At 34.4% G+C, this 20,402-nt stretch overlaps 2 protein-coding genes across 8 annotated transcripts in view; one reads left to right on the top strand and one right to left on the bottom strand.

The window, feature by feature from the left end:
- The window catches only part of LOC105322197 (oxysterol-binding protein-related protein 9), a 23,544-nt gene extending 15,533 nt beyond the window's left edge, over positions 1 to 8,011 (top strand). For all 7 annotated transcript variants that reach the window (XM_034458426.2, XM_034458419.2, XM_034458417.2 and 4 more), the window contains 6 exons: positions 106 to 280; positions 2,076 to 2,172; positions 2,396 to 2,518; positions 2,862 to 2,953; positions 3,043 to 3,178; positions 4,369 to 8,011. In XM_034458426.2, the coding sequence (XP_034314317.2) occupies positions 106 to 280; positions 2,076 to 2,172; positions 2,396 to 2,518; positions 2,862 to 2,953; positions 3,043 to 3,178; positions 4,369 to 4,473 (728 nt within the window). In that variant the 3' untranslated portion in view covers positions 4,474 to 8,011. The remainder of the gene's footprint in view (positions 1 to 105; positions 281 to 2,075; positions 2,173 to 2,395; positions 2,519 to 2,861; positions 2,954 to 3,042; positions 3,179 to 4,368) is intronic.
- LOC105322198 (receptor-type tyrosine-protein phosphatase epsilon) overlaps positions 6,654 to 20,402 on the bottom strand; it is a 27,317-nt gene continuing 13,568 nt past the window's right edge. The window contains exons 13-26 of the mRNA XM_034458433.2: positions 20,180 to 20,256; positions 19,966 to 20,002; positions 19,609 to 19,706; positions 18,972 to 19,091; positions 17,211 to 17,359; positions 16,734 to 16,869; positions 16,259 to 16,408; positions 15,839 to 15,938; positions 11,818 to 11,891; positions 11,297 to 11,431; positions 10,336 to 10,467; positions 10,005 to 10,156; positions 9,660 to 9,795; positions 6,654 to 8,597 (exon numbers count right to left, since the gene is read on the bottom strand). Of these exons, the coding sequence (XP_034314324.2) occupies positions 8,538 to 8,597; positions 9,660 to 9,795; positions 10,005 to 10,156; positions 10,336 to 10,467; positions 11,297 to 11,431; positions 11,818 to 11,891; positions 15,839 to 15,938; positions 16,259 to 16,408; positions 16,734 to 16,869; positions 17,211 to 17,359; positions 18,972 to 19,091; positions 19,609 to 19,706; positions 19,966 to 20,002; positions 20,180 to 20,256 (1,556 nt within the window). The 3' untranslated portion in view covers positions 6,654 to 8,537. The remainder of the gene's footprint in view (positions 8,598 to 9,659; positions 9,796 to 10,004; positions 10,157 to 10,335; positions 10,468 to 11,296; positions 11,432 to 11,817; positions 11,892 to 15,838; positions 15,939 to 16,258; positions 16,409 to 16,733; positions 16,870 to 17,210; positions 17,360 to 18,971; positions 19,092 to 19,608; positions 19,707 to 19,965; positions 20,003 to 20,179; positions 20,257 to 20,402) is intronic.

The raw sequence follows: 20,402 nt of genomic DNA, 5'->3' as shown, positions 1-20,402 counted from the left end.
TTGGAGCTCTTAGAAGGTTGACTTCCAGAAGCTATATAGCTTTTGATAGTACTTTGAAAACTTTAATCAGAATGCATTTCATTGATTTCTTTGATCTTTTTGTAGTATCAGCCTTCTATGCAGAGCATCAGACCAAGAGAATCACCTTGGATGGCTACATCTGGACCAAGTCCAAGTTCCTGGGCCTGTCTATCGGGGTCCACATGATCGGGCAGGGCGTGGTCTCTGTGATAGACCACGATGAAGAATACGTCATCACATTTCCTAATGGCTATGGCCGGTCAGTATTGATCTACCACTGTGACAACGTTCAGCTAGTTCATAGAGTTTAATACCTTGTTTTCTTTGATCATCATTATTTTCTACAAAAAAATCTAAAATAATTTTTAAGTTAATAAGCCAAAATCTTAAGTTTACATTTTTTTTAAATCAAATTTTTTAATAAGTTTTTTTCAGTATAGATCTACCACAACATTATTGCTCAAGCACTTAGATATTCATCTTGTGTTTCTTTGATCATCATTATTTTCTACACAAAAATCTTATATAATACTTAAGTCAATAAGCCAAAATCTTAAGTTTACATTTTTTTTTAAATCAAATTTTTTTTTATAAGTTTTTTCATGAAGAAATTTTATAATAAAAATGGATAATCACTTTTAATTATACAAATACATGTATTTAAAAGGATGGGTTATTTTACAAATGGACAATAGAAATACTTGTAGTTTAAGATGTTATCTCATACTCAACATAATCCATCTTTCTGAAGAGACAGTGTACCTAAGTTTAGCCAGCCATTTAATATCACACTTTGGAGATATCTGTAACAGTGTTTGTTAACCTAATGTACAGCTAGTTATTGATATCACAGGTACTAAGATATCCCAGATATTGAGATATCAGTTACAGTATTTGTCCTGTGTTAACCATAGCCATTTATTTGATATCACATATACATGTATTTAAAAGATATCACAGATATTTAGATATCAGTAACAGTATTTGTCCTGTGTTCACCTTATGTATAGCCAGTCATTGATATCACATATGTTGGAATATCAGGTTTTAGCATATCAGTAATAATATTTTTCCTGTGTTCACTTAATGTAAAGCCAGACATTGATATCAGATATTGAGATATCAGTCACAGTAATTTTCCTGTGTACACAGTTATACATATAGCCAGCAATTTGCTATGAAAATCACAGTTATTTTCTCCTTTAAAACCCATTCATTTCTAATGCGAGATCAGTAATATAACAACAACACAATAAATGGACAAGCAATGACACCCAGTGTATATACTGATACATACACTATTAGATATCAACATGAAGTTATCAGTTGGACTCACAAAACAGCTCTACATGTCGTTCTTAACTGGCTTTAACATACTAATATAAAGAAATCGGTTCTATTGAACCGCATGACTGAACATACCTGTAAAGGTATTAAAATTGAAAACTTTATATTTCTGGAATACATTCATTAAAATTACCAAATAGAAATTGATTTCTGTCCAATTCGTTCCTCAAATGAAAGAAATCACATTTGATATTAGTTATTGAGAAATAAGTAACAGTATTTGTCCCATGTTCACATTATCACTCAGTAACTGTACTTTTCCTATGTTCACCTTATATATAGCCAGTCATTGATATCGCAGATATTGAGATATCACAGATATTTAGATATCAGAAACATTATTTGTCTTGTGTTCACATTAAGTATAGCAAGTCATTGATATCACAGATATTGAGATATCACAGATATTGAGATATCACTCAGTAACTGTACTTTTTCTGTGTTCACCTTATATATAGCCATTCATGATATCGCAGATATTGAGATATCACAGATATTTAGATATCAGAAACATTATTTGTCCTGTGTTCACATTATGTATAGCCAGACATTGATATCACAGATATTGAGATATCACAGATATTTAAATATCAGTAACATTATTTGTCCTGTGTTCACATTATGTATAAGCCAGTCATTGATATAATAGATATTGAGATATCATTTTTGAGATATCACTCAGTAGCAGTACTTTTCCTGTGTTCCAGGTCTATTCTGACTACCCCATGGGTGGAGATGGGGGGTAAGGTCTCCATGTCTTGTGCCAAAACAGGTTACAATGCCACAGTAACTTTCCACACAAAGGTTGGTATTCATGTCAGTCTAGAGAATGACTTGCAGAACGAGTGGAAATGGTCCATGTCTTATTGTCGATAATTACTTGTACTAAAATCAAGATAAAATGGATTATGACAGAAAAATTTAATGCCAAAAAATTGCAGCTTGAGAAAGACAAGAATGTGTTGAATTTCTGTGATTTGCTATTGACAGGGAAGCATCAGGTCAATTAGTTTCTTCTTCTTTACAGCCTTTTTATGGAGGAAAGAAGCATCGAGTGACCAGTGAAATTTTTGCTCCAAATGAGAAGAAACCGATAGTGACAATTGACGGTGAATGGAATGGGGTCATGTACGCAAAATACGCCACAGGTGTACGTAGCTTCTTGCATACAAGTACATGTTAAGAATATAGTGTATGACTATAGGTACATTTGAAGACCTAGTACAAGACAGATTTTAATATTGTAATTTGGTATTGATTGTTCACTGCACTACTTTTAATTTTATTGTCATTTAAACACAGAAAATAGAGTTTTAGCAGAATTAAACTGATTTTACGTTCATCTACTGATAAAAAATGCATGTACAAGACATTGTAACTGATGACAAAACTTCAACACCCTAAACATCAGTATAACGAAAATTGTATGTGTTTTCTCACCAAACTAGCTTGCTGTTTATTGATCTGACTGTTTTGTTTCTTCCTTAATCAAGATGAATGAAGTATTTGTGGACACAAAGAAAATGCCTGTGGTGAAAAAACTAGTCAAGCCCCGAGAAAAACAGGCAGAATTTGAGTCAAGAAGGTAAGCTTTCTTTAAGCAGAGCACACATGAATGCGGATAATGTCATCTCTTGAATAACTCTGAATTATTGATGCTTTTATTTTACTCAGACTCTGGCAGGAAGTAACACATAACTTGAAAATCAATGAGGTGGATAAAGCCACCGACCATAAACAGAGACTGGAGCAGAGGCAGAGAGAGGAGGCCAGGGACAGGAAGGAGAGGGGCGTGGCATGGGAAACTAAGGTAGGAAGGGCTTGTTATCAAGGTAACTAAGGTAGGAAGGGCTTGTTATCAAGGTAACGAAGGAAGGAGGGGCTTGTTATCAAGGTAACGAAGGTAGGCGGGGCTTGTTATCAAGGTAACGAAGGTAGGAGGGGCATGTTATCAAGGTAACGAAGGTAGGAGGGGCTTGTTATCAAGGTAACTAAGGTAGATTGGGCTTGCTATCAAGGTAACTAAGGTAGCTAGAGGGGGCTTGTTATCAAGGTAACTAAGGTAGGTTGGGCTTGCTACCAAGGTATCTAAATAAGGCAGGGCTTGCTATCGAGATAATTAAGGTAAGTAGGAGGGGGTTGTTTTCAAGGTAACTTAGGTAGGTGGGGCTAGTTAAAAGGTAACTTAGGTAGGTGGGGCTAGTTAAAAGGTAAGTAAGATAGGTGGGGCTAGTTAAAAGGTAACTTAGGTAGGTGGGGCTAGTTATAAGGTACCTTAGTTATGTGGGGCTTGTTAACAAAGTAACTTAGGTAGCTGTGGCTAGTAAAAAGGTAACTAAGATAGGTGGGGCTAGTTAAAAGGTAACTTAGGTAGGTTGGGCTTGTTATCAAGGTAACTAAGGTAGGTAGGACTTGTCATCAAGGTAACTTAGGTAGCTGGGGCTTGCTATCAAGGTAACTAAGGTAGGTAGGGCTTGTTATCAAGGTAACTAAGATAAGGAGGGCATGGCGTTTGAAAGTTATGGTAGGTGGGGCTTGTTACATAGGAAGTAGGGTAAACTGTTCTATTACCTTGTTTAATAAGGAAACTTAGGTATGTATTGTTGTCTTAGAAACTTAGATAGGCAGGGTTTGTTACCTATGAAGCTAAGGGAAATGCCTGTATTCAATTAACAAGAAAGCAATCAAACATTATTTTCATGAAGCTAAGAGAAGTGGTAACTGGTAAACTACATAGACTGTAAATAACAAAAGATTGGGCGTAGTACCTTCAAATTGGTAAATTAAGAACGCAAGGTTATTTACATAAGAACTGTATGTAGTCATTATAAATTACTACCATGAATAGGTTATTTTTTTCAAACAAGTTTTTAATGCATAATAAGGAGTGATACTACATCAATACACTATAACCTCATGGATTGATCTTAATCAGTTGTTGGTACAGGTGTAAAAAGGAAGAAGAATAATTAGATGATATTTCATTTTGTTTGTTTGTAGAATTTCCATGAGGTAGGAGAACACTGGGTGTATGACCGACCTTTACAAAAGAGGCTGAGGAATCCATCCCCAGTCTCCAGCGGCTCTCACACACCCAGCAGTTAGAGTCGGACCCAGCGGTTCTCACACACCCAGCAGTTAGAGTCGGACCCAGTGATTTCTGTGTCCATCTCATCAACACTTCATGAAGAGTTACCCCCAGTGATTTTAGATTACAATTACATGTATTTACTGCATAAATCAAAGCATCAGTGTGTGGAGGATGGAATAACCAGAGATCTGAGAGAGGGGAGCTAGCGTGGCTGTGATATTCACTGTAATGTGGATTTTCATTTCATTTCCTTCAATGTTACCACCAGAATGTTCAACAAAGAATGCTATGGTGATAGCTGTATAAACAAAACAAAAAAATAGCACCTGTTGAAAAGACTGTCTGTTCAAATCTTATCTGAAGTTTTAAGGACCAATTTGATACAATGTATGACAGATACATGTATAAATCTTTGTTCCTCTTTTGAATTTGATTTTTTTAAAGGAAAGTATCTTATAAATTTAAAGCGAATAACTAGTTTAATTTGATTTGTAACAAAATCTGCTTCTGCAATATTTACTTATCTACAAGTCATAGAATGAATGGACTATACATGCATATAGCTTCCAATGCAACAATTAATGATTGTACATTTTTGTTTTTATTATATAAAAATATATTTGTAAATAAAAGAATGATGTCCTGTTGTCTTTTAATAAGCTTTATATTAAAACATGCTTACACACAGAGTAAGAAAATGTAGCCAATGGGACAACTGGTAATTCAGTCCAGTACAAAGGTGATCTATCTTATTGCATTCAAGGTCTTGCCTGATTCTGTGAATGTTAAATTCTGTGCTTATTTTGGGTTTTTGTCAATGGATAGATTTGTTCTGTAAAATAAATGACAAAATATGTCAGGCTTAGTACAATGACAACAAATGTCAGGCTTAGTACAATGACAACATATGTCAGGCTTAGTACAATGACAACATGTGTCAGGCTTAGTACAATGACAACATGTGTCAGGCTTAGTACAATGACAACATGTGTCAGGCTTAGTACAATGACAACATGTGTCAGGCTTAGTACAATGACAACGTGTCAGGCTTAGTACAATGACAGCATGTGTCAGGCTTAGTACAATGACAACATGTGTCAGGCTTAGTACAATGACAACTGACAACATGTGTCAGGCTTAGTACAATGACAACATGTGTCAGGCTTAGTACAATGACAACATGTGTCAGGCTTAGTACAATGTATTTGGGGTCAGTTTGCATGGATCAGGAAAATTTACTTTGTTTTAAAATGACAATGGCTCTAAAAATAATGTACTTATGTTTTTTAATTGATTTATTTGAGCAGTTGGCATTAAGGCTAAAAAATATCTTACGATACTTTACATTTTTATACTGCCAACAAAATTGCTAAGAGGCAATTAAAAGATCATCTAAAGTTACATGTTTAAACAAACTAAAATGTGTTGATTGTGGTCACTGTTTATTAATAGTAACATGTTTGAAGGACAAAGTAAGGAAAGAAAGAGAACTTAAGGTACTACACTACACCAAGACTTATACTTTTTTAAGACACTACGTCACAAGATGACGATTTAAATGTTTTGTTAAACTGTTTGTTTCAATCGATTTAGGTGTATATCGTCATAGCTCAGTGGTTAAAGTATCAGGCTTGTGAACCGCAGGTCATCAATTCGAATCCGCCTGGGCTTTTGTTTATGTTTACTGAATGAAATTCTTAAAAATATTTTTTATCCAAAATTGCACATTTTTTCGCCTACCGGTATTTGACATAATTATATACTTCATATCCATCATGCTTTCTATCATAATCCAGTAATTTTCTGCTACTTTGAGCAACTTTTTCAAGGTGTAGTGAGCTACCTTAAAATAATTTGACAATTAAAGTCAAATTTATGATTAAAGTCGAGTGTGTCTTCATATTTGACAGACTACTTCCCATGCATTATGCTGAACTATAAAATAACAGAACCCAGCTGTACAAGGACGTCATGTATTATAATAGTACTATCTTTTTCAAGACAATGTTATTCCCACAATAATTTCCACTACATTATATCTATATCTCTTATAATTGCATATATTTTCAATGAAATTTGTAATGGAAAAAATTTGTTATATACTAGTAAATGATAATTGCCAACTTTAAATAGTTGTGTATATTGAAATACATGTAAGTAACCAAACAATATAAAAAAAGCAAAATTCAAAAACCATGTTGTTGACTTTTTGTTCACTTTATTATCTACCTGTAAATGTATACAATTTTGGCAAATACATGTATTACAATTGTTTCACATAAACATACCAGTACATTAATTTGTATTCAAGATTGAAATTTTTTTTTGAAGACAGACAATGAGACATGAAAATAATTAAATTATTTCTAACTTCATGTAGAGACATTCAAAAGTTTGGAAATCACAAAAATAATAATTCATGAGACCATATGTTTTGCAATAAGCCACTCCTTCCCTATAACAGCCCAATTTTAAAGTAATATCTTGAATTAAAAGGAAAAAAAACACCTTTTTTCAGTATGTTTACCAAGTCATCATTTTAACAAAATGTGATCAATGATGTATCACTGGATATAAGTCATTTCAGCAGTTGTTACACAACCATTAAACACAGTAAAAAGTTAACAATTGCAGGTAGTTTTCTTTTCCAATACATGATACACACACAATAAAGCTTTGGTTGTAGAAACATACATTTTGCACAATAAAGCTTTGTTTATTGATCCACATTCTTGTAACTTACAATGAGACTGCCTGCAATTCTTCAGCAGTAAATCTAGGTACAATGGAGTTAGGCAAACAAACAGAGCTATATGATTGGTTCACAGACATCACATGCTATATTGGGGCCAGCACACTTACAAGTTATTTCATTGAGTATTTATCATGTTAACAAAGCTTTATATATTTAAAAGTACACACATTTTAACTAACATTACCAGGTTATATGAAATGTACATAAAACAATGAAACAAGATAATATAAAAAATATTGGAATTTGAAAAGCAAGCATCTATATTTGAATGTATTTGTATGTGTATAAGTAACTTTGGAATGAAATAAGTATGCCCAAATAATTTGAGTGAATAACTCTGAAAAAAATGACATGTAAAAAAGTATGCATGACTTTGATAAAAAAAAAACCAAAATAAACCTCGAACATTAGGCTATTCTGGAATCATTGATTTCTTGATTGAGCTACACCAAGAGAAGAATTTTATGCAAATTTTAAATTATATAACAGTACTAGCTTTTCATTTCAAACTCTAAAGTAAACGTGCATGTATGTACGGAAGCATACAATGTATAGAAATTTGAATAAATATGTTGCAAAGGTCAGATAATTTTGGCAAAAATATTTTTGGTTCATTTGATACCAAGGTACATGAATGAAAAACTGCCAAGATCTGACATGGTTTACAAAAGGCATCGCCTGGTTTTTGCCAAGACATTCCACATCACTCTGAGCTTCCACAGATCCGAAAATAACATAGGCCTCAGAAACCAGGTTTTGTTGTCAGATCCACAATGTCTTGGTGTAAGGTTACAATGCTTGTGTGTTAAAAATATAAAATCTGATAAATTTATTACATACAGAAAAGTACTCATCACAACCTTAGTAGAATGCTAAAGTCTCAGAAAATAGGAATGTTAAAAACAACTTGACAATGTATAACTGTAATGTACATGTGTATAAAAATAGGTCTTTGTTGTAATACTTCTTTCACGTTAAATGAGAAACAAAAATATGCACTACAAATTCTAATATAAGACAAAGTACATGTAACAATAGATCACATTCATGGCATATTACACAACCTGTATGTATAAAACAGTAAGAACATGACAACCTTTCTAACAATAGAATCACAACCGAGTTTTACCACATTAGTCCTTACAGAGAGAATACTGAATAGCACCTGTCATACAGACACACAGACAGACTTGTAGGACACACAGACAGACACGTGTAGGACACACAGACAGACACGTGTAGGACACACAGACAGACAGTGTGTAGATATACATCTATGAATACACTTTGTGGAGGGTTGCTGTACAGAGATCTTCTGTCCTTCTACAGATCATTATAATCCAGGTACTTCAGCGCCATCTGGTAGCAGAACTGGTATTGCTCCTGAAATAGTTAACAGTCTACCGGTTACTAAGGTTTACAGAAAAACGAGAAACAGAGGATAATCTGTTTTAAAAATGTGAATATTGTATTTATATATGGAAGTAAATGTATAGTACAAGTACTATATAATATACAGTATTGTTATACCCATGTAAAACAGTTACTATATAACTCTATGCGAAAAAAAGTCCAGCAGTTTGACTGTTGGACTGGAACTGTTAAATTGGAACTGTTAAAATCGACTGTTAAAAAAGACTGTTGACCGGTGACGTCACATTCCGCGAAAACGTGTTATTGATTAGAAGAGGTATAACAAAACAGTTGTTGACTGTGTCTCGGGCAACAGTTGATCTGTCGGACCGGCTCGCAAACTGTTGCCCGCGGCCTTCGGCCTTGGGCAACAGTTTGCGAGCCGGTCCGACAGATCAACTGTTGCCCTCGACCCCAGTCAACAACTGTATACTTGTAAACTATGAAATTCAATAATGCAAATCTCTGCTTAAACCAGATTTAATGAATGTAAGGAAAAAGCACTCATTTACTATTATTTAAGTATTGAATCCTTATTTTTTGAAAGATATAGTCTCATAACTGCAACGGTGTGTGCATACAAATTGAATACAACCCGTTAGCGCGTTATGAAAATTTGTTTGCACACACCGTTGCAGTTATGAGACTATATCTTTCAAAAAATAAGGATTTAATGCTTATATTTACATTTTTTTACATTCTTGCCTTGTACGCAAATGCGAATTATACCTCAAAATTACTGTACTATCCTATGGGTAAGTTTAAATTAATGGAAGAGCCACTGTAACAGCCACAAGCGTGATCTTTGATTTTCGCTTGTGACGTTGTATTTATCAGCGTTCAACGTTTGTGACGTCACAATTAAAACTCGTCAATTAACCTTTTAGTACCCTTTCTGTGTTATGGTGCTATATCTGCAGTAGCTTTACATGCAAAATATACGTGGAATGTAAATATATACATATAATGAATTATCACATAAATTTATCCTCTGAAGCCATGAGAATGGTGCTGGATCAGCCCAGGACTTACACTGTCCTCAATGAACTGAGGGCGGTTGACCCGGATGGTTTTGAGGGTCTGGAAGACGTCCACTTCGTGGTCTCTCTGCATTCTCTCAAACATCAGGTTAATGCCGCAGAATAGTCCACTCTTCTTAGCTCCGTTCCTGTCAAACAATCACACAATTCAAACAGTCACACAATTCAAACAGTCACACAATCCAAATACATGTAGATCACAGAGTTCAAATAAAGAATCAGTCACTGTACAAGACAAAGAGCAAGCTTTAATTTATCACTGAAAATGTGAAACTGCTATGAAATTTATTGTACATAGATTGAAGTTGCAATCTAATTCTTAAATAACTGTACTGACATGCAATGGACTGTGATTGGTCCTTTGCCATTCTGCTTCATCCAATCATAAACCATCTCTATGACATGCATCAAGGCATCAGGATTACTTGGCACAATTTGATTCTCCGTCCAGGTTTTCAGCTGGAACTGTTTGATTGCACGCTCTTCTTTCTATTCACAAAAAATTATTCAACTATTTAATTCTTACAATTGGTTTTAAAACCTTATCAAATAAAATTTTCCTTTTGATAGAAAAATGGGTGTGTATCATTACTACACTTCCTATAAATACATATGCAATAATCTTTTGACATAAAATCTCTGAGACTGGAGTGTGAGGGTAGATGTACCTTGATGCGGTTGCTGAGTTTGAAGATCCGGATGGAGACATTGTTGTCCTCGGTGGAAGACAGGAGTTCTATACTGAGAGGGTCGTACTCCACTGTGTAACCATACTCCTCCGGCCAATACAACGCACAGCTCTGAACAGAAAGAAATCAATTAGTGTGTGTCAAAAATCATAGCTCTGTACAGTAACAAATTCATACTCCTTTAGCCAATGCATCGCACAGTTCTGAACAGAAACAAAGACATCAGCGTTCATCACAGATCAATTAAATCTCCCACAAATACCAGTAGCTTACTGTAGTTGGTTTAATTATCTTACAGCCATGCCATCAGTCTGTCCCTTCCATAGATTATTTATTCCTTTACCTTATGTTCCCTTATTTTGACCTCATACATTGTCTTATCCTATCCCTTGTCTAACATGATATTTCTCTTCCCTAAGATATGGCCTTGCCCTACCCGTTCCCTAACCCTATATGGGATATTCCTCTAACTAACTCTAGATTCAACAGAACAAAGTAATGCCTTTTAACAATAAAGTTCCTTATACTTGCAGAGTGTATATACATGTACTTTTACTGTAACATTTTACATCAGAAAGCTTCACACTTGTCTGGAATGGGAACTTGCAATTTGAATAGCAAGTGTCAAATTTGAATTATCATTCGAAGGAAAAAAATGAAATTGTTTGATATACACCCTTTCCAAAATTAGGGAATTCCAAACTTTTACTTTTTTCAGAGTTTTTCAATTCAGATGCATTTTGCTGCAAAATAAGTTTCTCCAACCACTAATTTTTAACAGGAGAGAGCCAATTTGATGAGATTTCATTCAAGTGGTCCATTGTTACTTAACAAATACTAAGGCCAGAGCTATGAACCTTAATGTTAACATTACCCCCTAAAGAAAATACATTATTTGTGGACTATACCCATTTATTCCCTTGCCCTATTTTTCCCTTACCTTGTCATTTCTGTCAAACTCATTCAACATCACCACTGTGTGCGAGTTGTAGTCATACAGCATCCTCCAAAAGTCGGCTACAGTGTTGGGTAGCGGCATCTGTGTAACAATGAAGGAGTCCCGATGGATGTAACCCTGTGTACAAAAGTTGTGTAAATTCAATGAAAACATTCTACATAAATAACATGAAGGCCTAAAACATTATCTATAGTGAAACAGTTATGCATCTTATTGAAAGATATCAATAGGGCAATTTTTTACTACATAGTAAAATTGTCCATTCAACTTTTCACTGTGGCATTAAACACATTAATCAATGCAATATCACTTTAACAAAACAATGGGTAAACACGATTACATGGTGTTTTTTTGTGGGGGAGGAGGGCATTTTTTCAAAACACTAGCATATATGGTGTAAAAACAATTTCAAAGTGATACGTGCATGTACAAGTTAACAGTCGTACAACACAATATATGTACAAGTTGATAGATTTCAATTTCACATGTTGCTGTAAACTCACCGGGAGAAACATGGCGTTGATGTAGTTATTGCAGCCCTCTACCTGGGTATACAGATTGGGTCGACAGCGCCTCGCTACAACACAAAACATACTTCTGTCATTTATGACCATAAATCATTCCCTCACACTCTACATGAACTACATGTCATTGAAAAAGTAATACCATCTTGAGGTGCTTCTTTTCCACCATCATTTGAGTAAAGTTTATCAATGTGGATGTTTGTTAAAATAAAGATGTACCAAAAAAAAGCTGATTGAATTTTGCAAGAAATAGTTAGTGTCATATTTGTACTAAAGTATGATAAACACACCTGTCTGTCATTTAAAAGGTAAAATATTAAAATTTTCTTTGCGTTTTTTTCCCTCGAGTTACAATTTATATGATTGCGCCCATGAGAAAAGGGTGCTTATGACATTTTTCGCACATTTTTAGATTTTTATATAATTGAATTAAACACATCTTAATTTTGTTAAATCCAAAATTTTATGGCTATACGCTGATTCTAAGTAGAGTTTTTGCCCATATACATTGATGCTATTTCAATACAAAATCACGACGTCGTGTTTCACATACGCAACGTCAAGTAAAAGTGATCACACAGTACTGTGAATTAGCCGTTTAGTAAACGTAAAATACACCTTTTTGTTATCAGTATCTTATCACATTGTTGAATATAGTTGTATGCTTGCATCTATGCTATTCATTTATTTCAAAAACAAAGGTTTGTTGTTATTGGGCTTTTTTAAATCATAATAAAAGTGTTTCCAATGACAGCGCAGTTCTCTGCCAGTGTAAGGTTATTATTCAAAAAATAAAATGGTGGTTGTTTAGTTTCGGTTTATTTTGGGATATCCATGAGTAACCAGTTATGGAGTATTCTATGTGAACTTAATTGATTTACATAAACACTGTCTTTCCATATAAACAATCAATAGCTAAAATATATTAGTAGCTTTTGTTCTTAAACAACATAATTTATTATGCGAATTTCGTGACATTATCAAATATGTCATATTTAAGTCTTGAACTTTGAAAACAATATCAGAAGTTACCGGTACGTACTTTACAATTTTGTTTCTTCATGATCACTTGTACAACTTATTGATACAATTATAGTAGCAGCACTGAACTATTCTTTTGAAGTTTTAAGAATAATTTCAGTATTAACCTGTGCACTCACAAACACAGTAAGAAAAACGTAGTTAATTCTACCACTGCGGGGATCATGCCCTTTCTGTTCAAAAATTTTTCCATTCGACTTTATGCAGAATTTATGGAAAAGAGTGCCCCTTCCCTGGATCGAATGATATTCACTCCCTTCCAATGCTGATAAATTTCACCTTTTTAAAATAGTATTTTTAGTGTATGTGGGATATTTTAACTTTCCGATCGCTTGTAGGCACATTGAAAATCAAACTACTGTGATTGTTTTTCTACAATGCTTAAGCCCCCCCCCCCCAGCCTTTGCTTACACATTTTGGGCGTGCCCACACCTGAAAAACAACATCCAGACGATTATTATCTCTGTGTGACTATCTTGCAGCAAATATGTTGGTTTAGTATTATTGATTCCGTGTTTTGAATGTATATTTCACTATCGGTTTAAGTCAACTATCAACCGTCCATTGCCCATAATCCAAAGCTTATGCATGCATTTAAAAACAACGTCAGTGCGCTGTCTTCTAGCTGTATAATTAGTCTTTATGTATCCTACATTCCAAAATCATTTGTACATTAAAGCCTTATATAATTTTATGAATCCGCTCCATCGACTAAAATAAATGCGAAAATAAAACTCAGGTTTGGACGGGATCATGAAGCTGTCTGAATTCCTTAGTTCTTCCGTAATAGTCAAAATAAAATGAACTAGTATTAAGATTGGTCTTGACGATTACAAAGTTATTGATTAATTATTGCTAATCGAATTCAAAATAATTTCGGATATAAAACACGAGGTAGGTTCAACGCTTATAATATTAGCCATGTTTTTTTTTTATCCCTATTAAAGCAGAAAATAGCGAGTATATGTGGTATTAAAAATATGAGCTGTAATTATGATGTCAAACATTTTTTAGCAATAAATTATCACTAACTACTCATGTTTTAAAAAATATTCCGAATTCTTGTGTTGTGTCACCGTAAGTACTGGCACAATAACAGTTCCTCATTTTTTAAGCATACTGCGTGCGCCTAAAGAATCTTGTATTTAAAAAAAATCATGCAAAAACATAATGTACAAATGTTTATCGTCTACGTTTTTGTTTGTAACGTACATTTAGAAGTCAGGTCAATGTATAATTAGGTTGGATTAAACCTGTAATAGGATTCACATTTTTCTTTTATCTCGTTGTCACTACTTCATGACCATTTTGTTGTTCTGGCTCTTTGTTTAAATAAATAACTTGAAATAGGACGATTTAATTTTTAGAACAGGATAAGAGTATGATTACATCATTTTCTAAGACTCGGCATAATAGAATAAAAACAAGAAATTGTGGGTTTTTTTAATGGCATATCAGATTAATTTTGTACATGTAAATGCAGCGTTTTACTTAACATTAAGATTGTGTGAGGAAACACAAGCACATACTATCTAACTTAAGACAAATTAAACAATACAAGTATTTACCGGATCGGTGAGATATGTGCAGAACTGCAGACATTTCATCGGTCTTTTTTTTTTTTTTAAATAGATTGTTTACTGTGTTCTTTTCAGCTTGTTCAACCAGACATGTCTCTAGTTACTGCATTTTAAATAATATATCAAAAAATGATTTAGGAAAAAAAAGTTTATAGAACATGTACATATGCATCATAAATTTAAAAGTCGTACATCGTTAAAACAATTCTGGCAACGGTACTTGCTGAATAAAGACGATACATGTACATGTATTTTTTAGGGTTTTTTGCTTTTTTTTGCTTTCTTAATGAACACACTATTGGCGTAGATTCCTATTTAAACGCGAAGAATAAATATCGGGAGAAACGCATCTCGCGAATTTTAAAATCTGGCTTTTTTTGACAATTGTAACCTACATTCAACTATAATATTTGCATTATCCAGTGTCTTTGTCTGTGATAACACTACGTATCGATTTTGTACTATATAACCCATAATACAAATGATGCCAAACTGAGGTGCCGGCGGGGTTTGCTTATTTATATTTAAAGATTTAATCGTACGATGGCCTAAAATTATATAAATATTAGTAATAAGGAATCATTCTTTGAATGTTATGAGGTGATAATTTCCGTCGGGGCGTGATCAAATCTATCATAAAGCCCTTCGGGCTTTATTGGATTTGATCACGCCTCTACCAAAATAATCTCCTCATAATACTCAAAGAATGATTCCTTATTCCTTATATAAAAATTCGGCATTCGCGATTCGGTGGAAACTGCTGAATCGCGGAATTAAGTACTCGCGTAAAATGAGGAATCTACAGTATGTCGTCTGAATAATTATTTCCTATCTTTAAAATAAGATTATTTTTTTTATTTGTGATGTAAATATGTTAATATCAATGCACTGTTAAAAAAAAGGGTGAAACAGACACCTAAAATTAATTGCAAATTAATAGCAAAAAAACATAGCCAATTTGGATCATTGAGCTAATATCGGGAAAAATAGAAATACATGTAGTTAATCAAATTTGTGTGCAAATAAAGTATAATAAGAGATGATTCGAAAAAAAGTGAAAATAAATTTTAAAAAAGGTATAAAAACTATACGTGATGAAAATGACGCTTCATAAATTTTACGCTTTTCAGACGACGTTATGACGCACCGTCATATGTTTGTGACGTTATTACTCTGTTTTGTCAAAAATGTCTTAAGCACCCTTTTCTCATGGGCGCAATCATATATCTATTGTACACACAGGTACACATCATTTGATATGTGGTTTATTTCAATAAGAAAAGCTGAGAGAGAGAGAGAGATGACATAATTTTACCTGTGAACAACCTGTTATAAATATGCACCTACATGTATGTATTTATTTATGGTTCACCACTTACCCGGTAAGATGTTCTTGACCCGGTTTTTGCTGACATTTTCTGGCTCTAACGCTTCTTTAAATTGGGCACTATCAATGCTAGTGGTTAGTTTCTGTAGAACCTGAAGTAACAAGACATAAATCATATCAAATAGTTGCATACTGAAACTTCAGAAAACAATGTCAAACAAGAAATCCTAATTATTTTTTTACAAGAACACTATAGATTCCTAATTAAACATGAGGCATAAATATCAGGCTGAGCGTAAAATCGCAAGAAGTTCACCTCGCGAATTTGAAATTCTCGCTTTTATTTTTTGGAGGTATGTAAACTACATGATTCTATGATAAAATTTCATTCATGATTTTAGTTTCTCGCAATTTGATGGAAAAACAGTTGAATGAAGTACCCGCGTAAAATAAGGAATTTACAGTAGAGCACCTGAAACTGCTTCTCCATCTGAGTGGGTCCCTCGTCCTCCGCCGGCCTACATAGCTCCTCATACTGGGCTCGGAACGCTGAGTGTGGAATGGTCGTCTCCCCTGCCAGGCTAGCCTCTAGTAGGGTCTCGTAAACAAACACATACTGCTCCTGTCAATGTAAATCAACACACAACACTGATACACCACATATAGCAACTGTAAATAATAAACAGAAAATGCCCATTGACTACTACTTTATAAAGGGAAATATTTGCTCGTTTAAGGCCAATTTAAGATTGGGGAATTCCAATGTCTTAAATTCTAGACATAGCAAAATCTGCGCAAGTGTAGAAGGGCGAAAATTACATCGGGCAAAAATAACCCCGTATACAGTAACACTACATGTTGACTCTGCCGATTCTCATCAGCCTGGTCTACTTTCACTTTCATTCTGTTTGCTCTCCCTATCTGAGGAAACATATCCTTTCACCTACCCAGGTTTGAATCATGTTGATTCTATTGGCTCGCATCAGCTGGGCACACTTCAAGATATCTACAATGCTCTCATTCTTGGCCTGGTCCAGAAGGTAGTCTAAGGCAATGTACGTCCCTGACCGCCCAATTCCAGCACTGCAATTCACAAAGCACACTTAAACATAATACTTACATGTACAAGCCATCAGCTACTGACTTTGTTTTCATAGAAATAATCAATACTGGGCAGACATGGATTCTATGATTTGGAGCTGGTATGACTTCAATGCTAATTAGTGCTTACAGTGGCTGTGCTGTCTTAGAGCATCAAAACATAAATTGGCACTGCCTGAAAAATTATTTTAAGCTTTAGTGTGAAGGTTGGAGCTTTGAAACATGATAAACCCCTTTACATCATGTAAACAGACTACTACAAAGATGCCAGGAGTGAGGCTGAGTGTTAATAAATGAACCAACCAATCAGAGGACTCACACACCTGCAGTGAACAACCACTGGAGCAGTGCTGTCCGGACTGTACATTCGGACTTTCCGTCGGAAGGTCAGCAGAGGCGTGGGATAAATCAGGGCTCCGTGGTCAGACCAGCTGGTGAAGTGGAACTGTTTCACAATCCGACTACTTCCGTTCTGAAAGCAGAGTGATGACCAGGGCTAAAAGTAGACTTTTGAACAAAGTTGCCAAATGGCAACCTACTTTGAATTTAACTCGCCATTTTTAAATTTAGGTCGCCAGTAGTAAATCTTTATGTAGCATTACGACATCTGCATATTTTCTCTCATTAAATATACTGTAGAAAATATTAAAGAAATTGCACATTTCACGTCTGGCAAAATAATAATAATTTCCATCCATTCAATCATATCAGTCAAAAATGACACATCATACTCATCATTATAATATTTTCTGGCAGTGGAAGTTTTCTTTTACATTGATTATTGGGAGACAAGTCTACTATATCTCAAAAATTGTACATTGTTTTGAGTGGATATGTGAATGCGGTGAAAGGAATATCTCGTACGAAGTTATTTCACTTGGTGTAACAAAATAAGTTTACCACAAAAATTACTAAACATAATTATTTATCTCATGCAGTTTTGCATATAAAATCTCCATTGCGTGAAGTCCCTTCTTTGTATTACATGTATGTATTAATATAAAACTGGAACATGCCACGTTGTTTAAATAGTCCGCCATTATGTTTATTTTGAAAGATTTTTGAATCCGATGTAAATATTTTGATAATGAAACGGGCGGATATTTTTGGTCACCAAATGGCCACTGGGTTTTAATTTAAGTCGCAAAACATGAATTAAAGTTGCATATGCAACTTATTAAGTCGCAACTTAGAGCCCTGGTGACTATCATGGAGTACTTATTATGTATGACATCCATATACATGTACATCTAGGTAGCAAAATGGTGTTTGTTTAAGAATAACATTCTTTGAAGAAAAAATCGACCCAGAGGTTTCCTTTCAAGTCAAAAGGTGTCACATATTGAGATACTACAATATTTCACCATTATTTGTAGATCACAGATTTTGTTATTGAATTAAATTAAAACATGACACCAGTTGTCAAGTACTGCATCATTTTAAACGTGCTGATTGTAAAGTCGTTGACGAGTATAAACGTGCTGATGGTGAAATCTTTGAAGAGTGTAACTTACCGATACTCTTTTAAACGTGCTGTTGGTGAAGTTGCTAAAGAGTATAACTTACCACGGCGATTTTAAACGTGCTGATGGTGAAATCGTTGAAGGGTACAACTTACCCCAGCAATTTTAAATGCCCCGATGGTTAAATCGTTGAAGAGTAAAACTTACAGCGGCAATTTTAAACATCGTAATGGTGAAGTCGTTGAAGAGTACAATTTTCTGCAGCAATTTTAAACATCCTGATGATTAAGTCGTTGAAGAGTTTGACTTACCGCAGCAATTTACACATCCTGATGGTGAAGTCGTTGAAGAGTAAAACTTACCGCGGCAATTTTAAACATCCTATTGGTGAAGTCGTTGAATAGTATAACTTACCGCAGCGATTTTAAACGTCCTGATGATTAAGTCGTTGAAGAGTTTAACTTACCGCAGCAATTTATACATCCTGATGGTGAAGTCGTTGAATAGTATAACTTACCGAAGCAATTCTAAACATCCTATTGGTGAAGTCGTTGAAGAGTATAACTTACCGCAGCAATTTTAAACATCCTGATGATTAAGTCATTGAAGAGTTTAACTTACCGCAGCGATTTTAAACGTCCTGATGGTGAAGTCGTTGAAGAGAGCGGTGTCCAACATCTCCACACTGATGTCGCCGTACTTAGCTGCCCCCTCCTCTGACCAGTACTGCTCACACTTTTTCTGTCCCCCAATAAAAAAAACACCGTGAAAAAAATAATGAAACATCTCCACCCAAAAAATAAAATAACGTGAAAAAACAAACGAAATATCAATATCTCCACCTCAAAAAATAAAATAAAGTAAAACAACCTAACAATCTCTCTTAGTCTCTTGATCATCATTTTCCACCCAAAAATTGAAAAAAAAAATCAGTTCAATTGTTGTCTCTTAGTCTCTTAAAAACATCAATACCTCCAGCATAAATATACATGTAAAACCTCAACCATCTCTGAAACATTAAAATCTTCACCCCTTTTAAATGAAAATACTGTTAAACTTTAGTCTATAGAACATTCTTTTCCATAATACCATAAATATGTTGAAATGAGTTTATGGCAGTCCTAACCAGTTTCTTTTTGCATTAAGTTATCTCAAATCAATGAGCTTTCAGCCCCATAAAATTTGAGATAATAAGTTTGACTGTACTTGTAAATTTAACATACTGCTGAGACACTAGAATATACTTTCAGAAATGTACCTTGCAGGCTTCCATTAGGTTGGTCAGCATAACTATCTTACAGACTCGCTTCTGCCAAACCATCCTCCAGAAATCTCGGATCATAACTTTGGTGGGGCCTACAGACACAAAGAAATAGATGTATCAGATTGTTATTGTCCACAGAAACACAGTGTTTATCAGACTGGTCATTGTGGTAGAGTGTCGGAAACCTAATGTATAATTTGCCAAGGAATAGGACCTTTTGTGTGTATGGTATGAAAAGCACAAAACATGACATTTATCCTAAAAATATTGAATTGGAATGTTTTCAAGCATTATTAACAGAAAGGTGTTTCATATTACACCAATTGATGTAGCTTGAGTTTATTGTCTCACCTTGTGATGCAATGTACGCCTCTTTCCTGTTGTAACCCTTCAAATTAATGAATAAAAATACTGAAACGTTCAGGCAGTCAACCGAGAAATCTCAAAGAATAATGAAGAACGAGGAACTGAATTACTCAGCATATAACTCATCTTTCCACTATAAATTTCAAAATAACAAAGTGATGCTGAAACATAGGAATGTGGATTGTATCTCAATACTTACGTCTACGAAGTTAGCATTAATGTAATCTGAGTTTGGATCGTTGGGAAGTGGCTCCAACACAACTCGGGAGTGGTCATCTGTAACGAAATACAGGTAAAAATTATAAATACATACAAGTAAATACAAACATACAGGTGTACAAACACCATACATTATCATAATTCATAGAATTGTTTTATTCCTTGATAACCATATATCTACATGTATAACTTACAGGCAGTGA

This window comes from Magallana gigas, chromosome 7, assembly GCF_963853765.1.
Source record: "Magallana gigas chromosome 7, xbMagGiga1.1, whole genome shotgun sequence".
Classification (NCBI taxonomy): Eukaryota; Metazoa; Mollusca; class Bivalvia; order Ostreida; family Ostreidae; genus Magallana; species Magallana gigas.
This window is presented reverse-complemented; position numbering and strand designations above follow the sequence as displayed.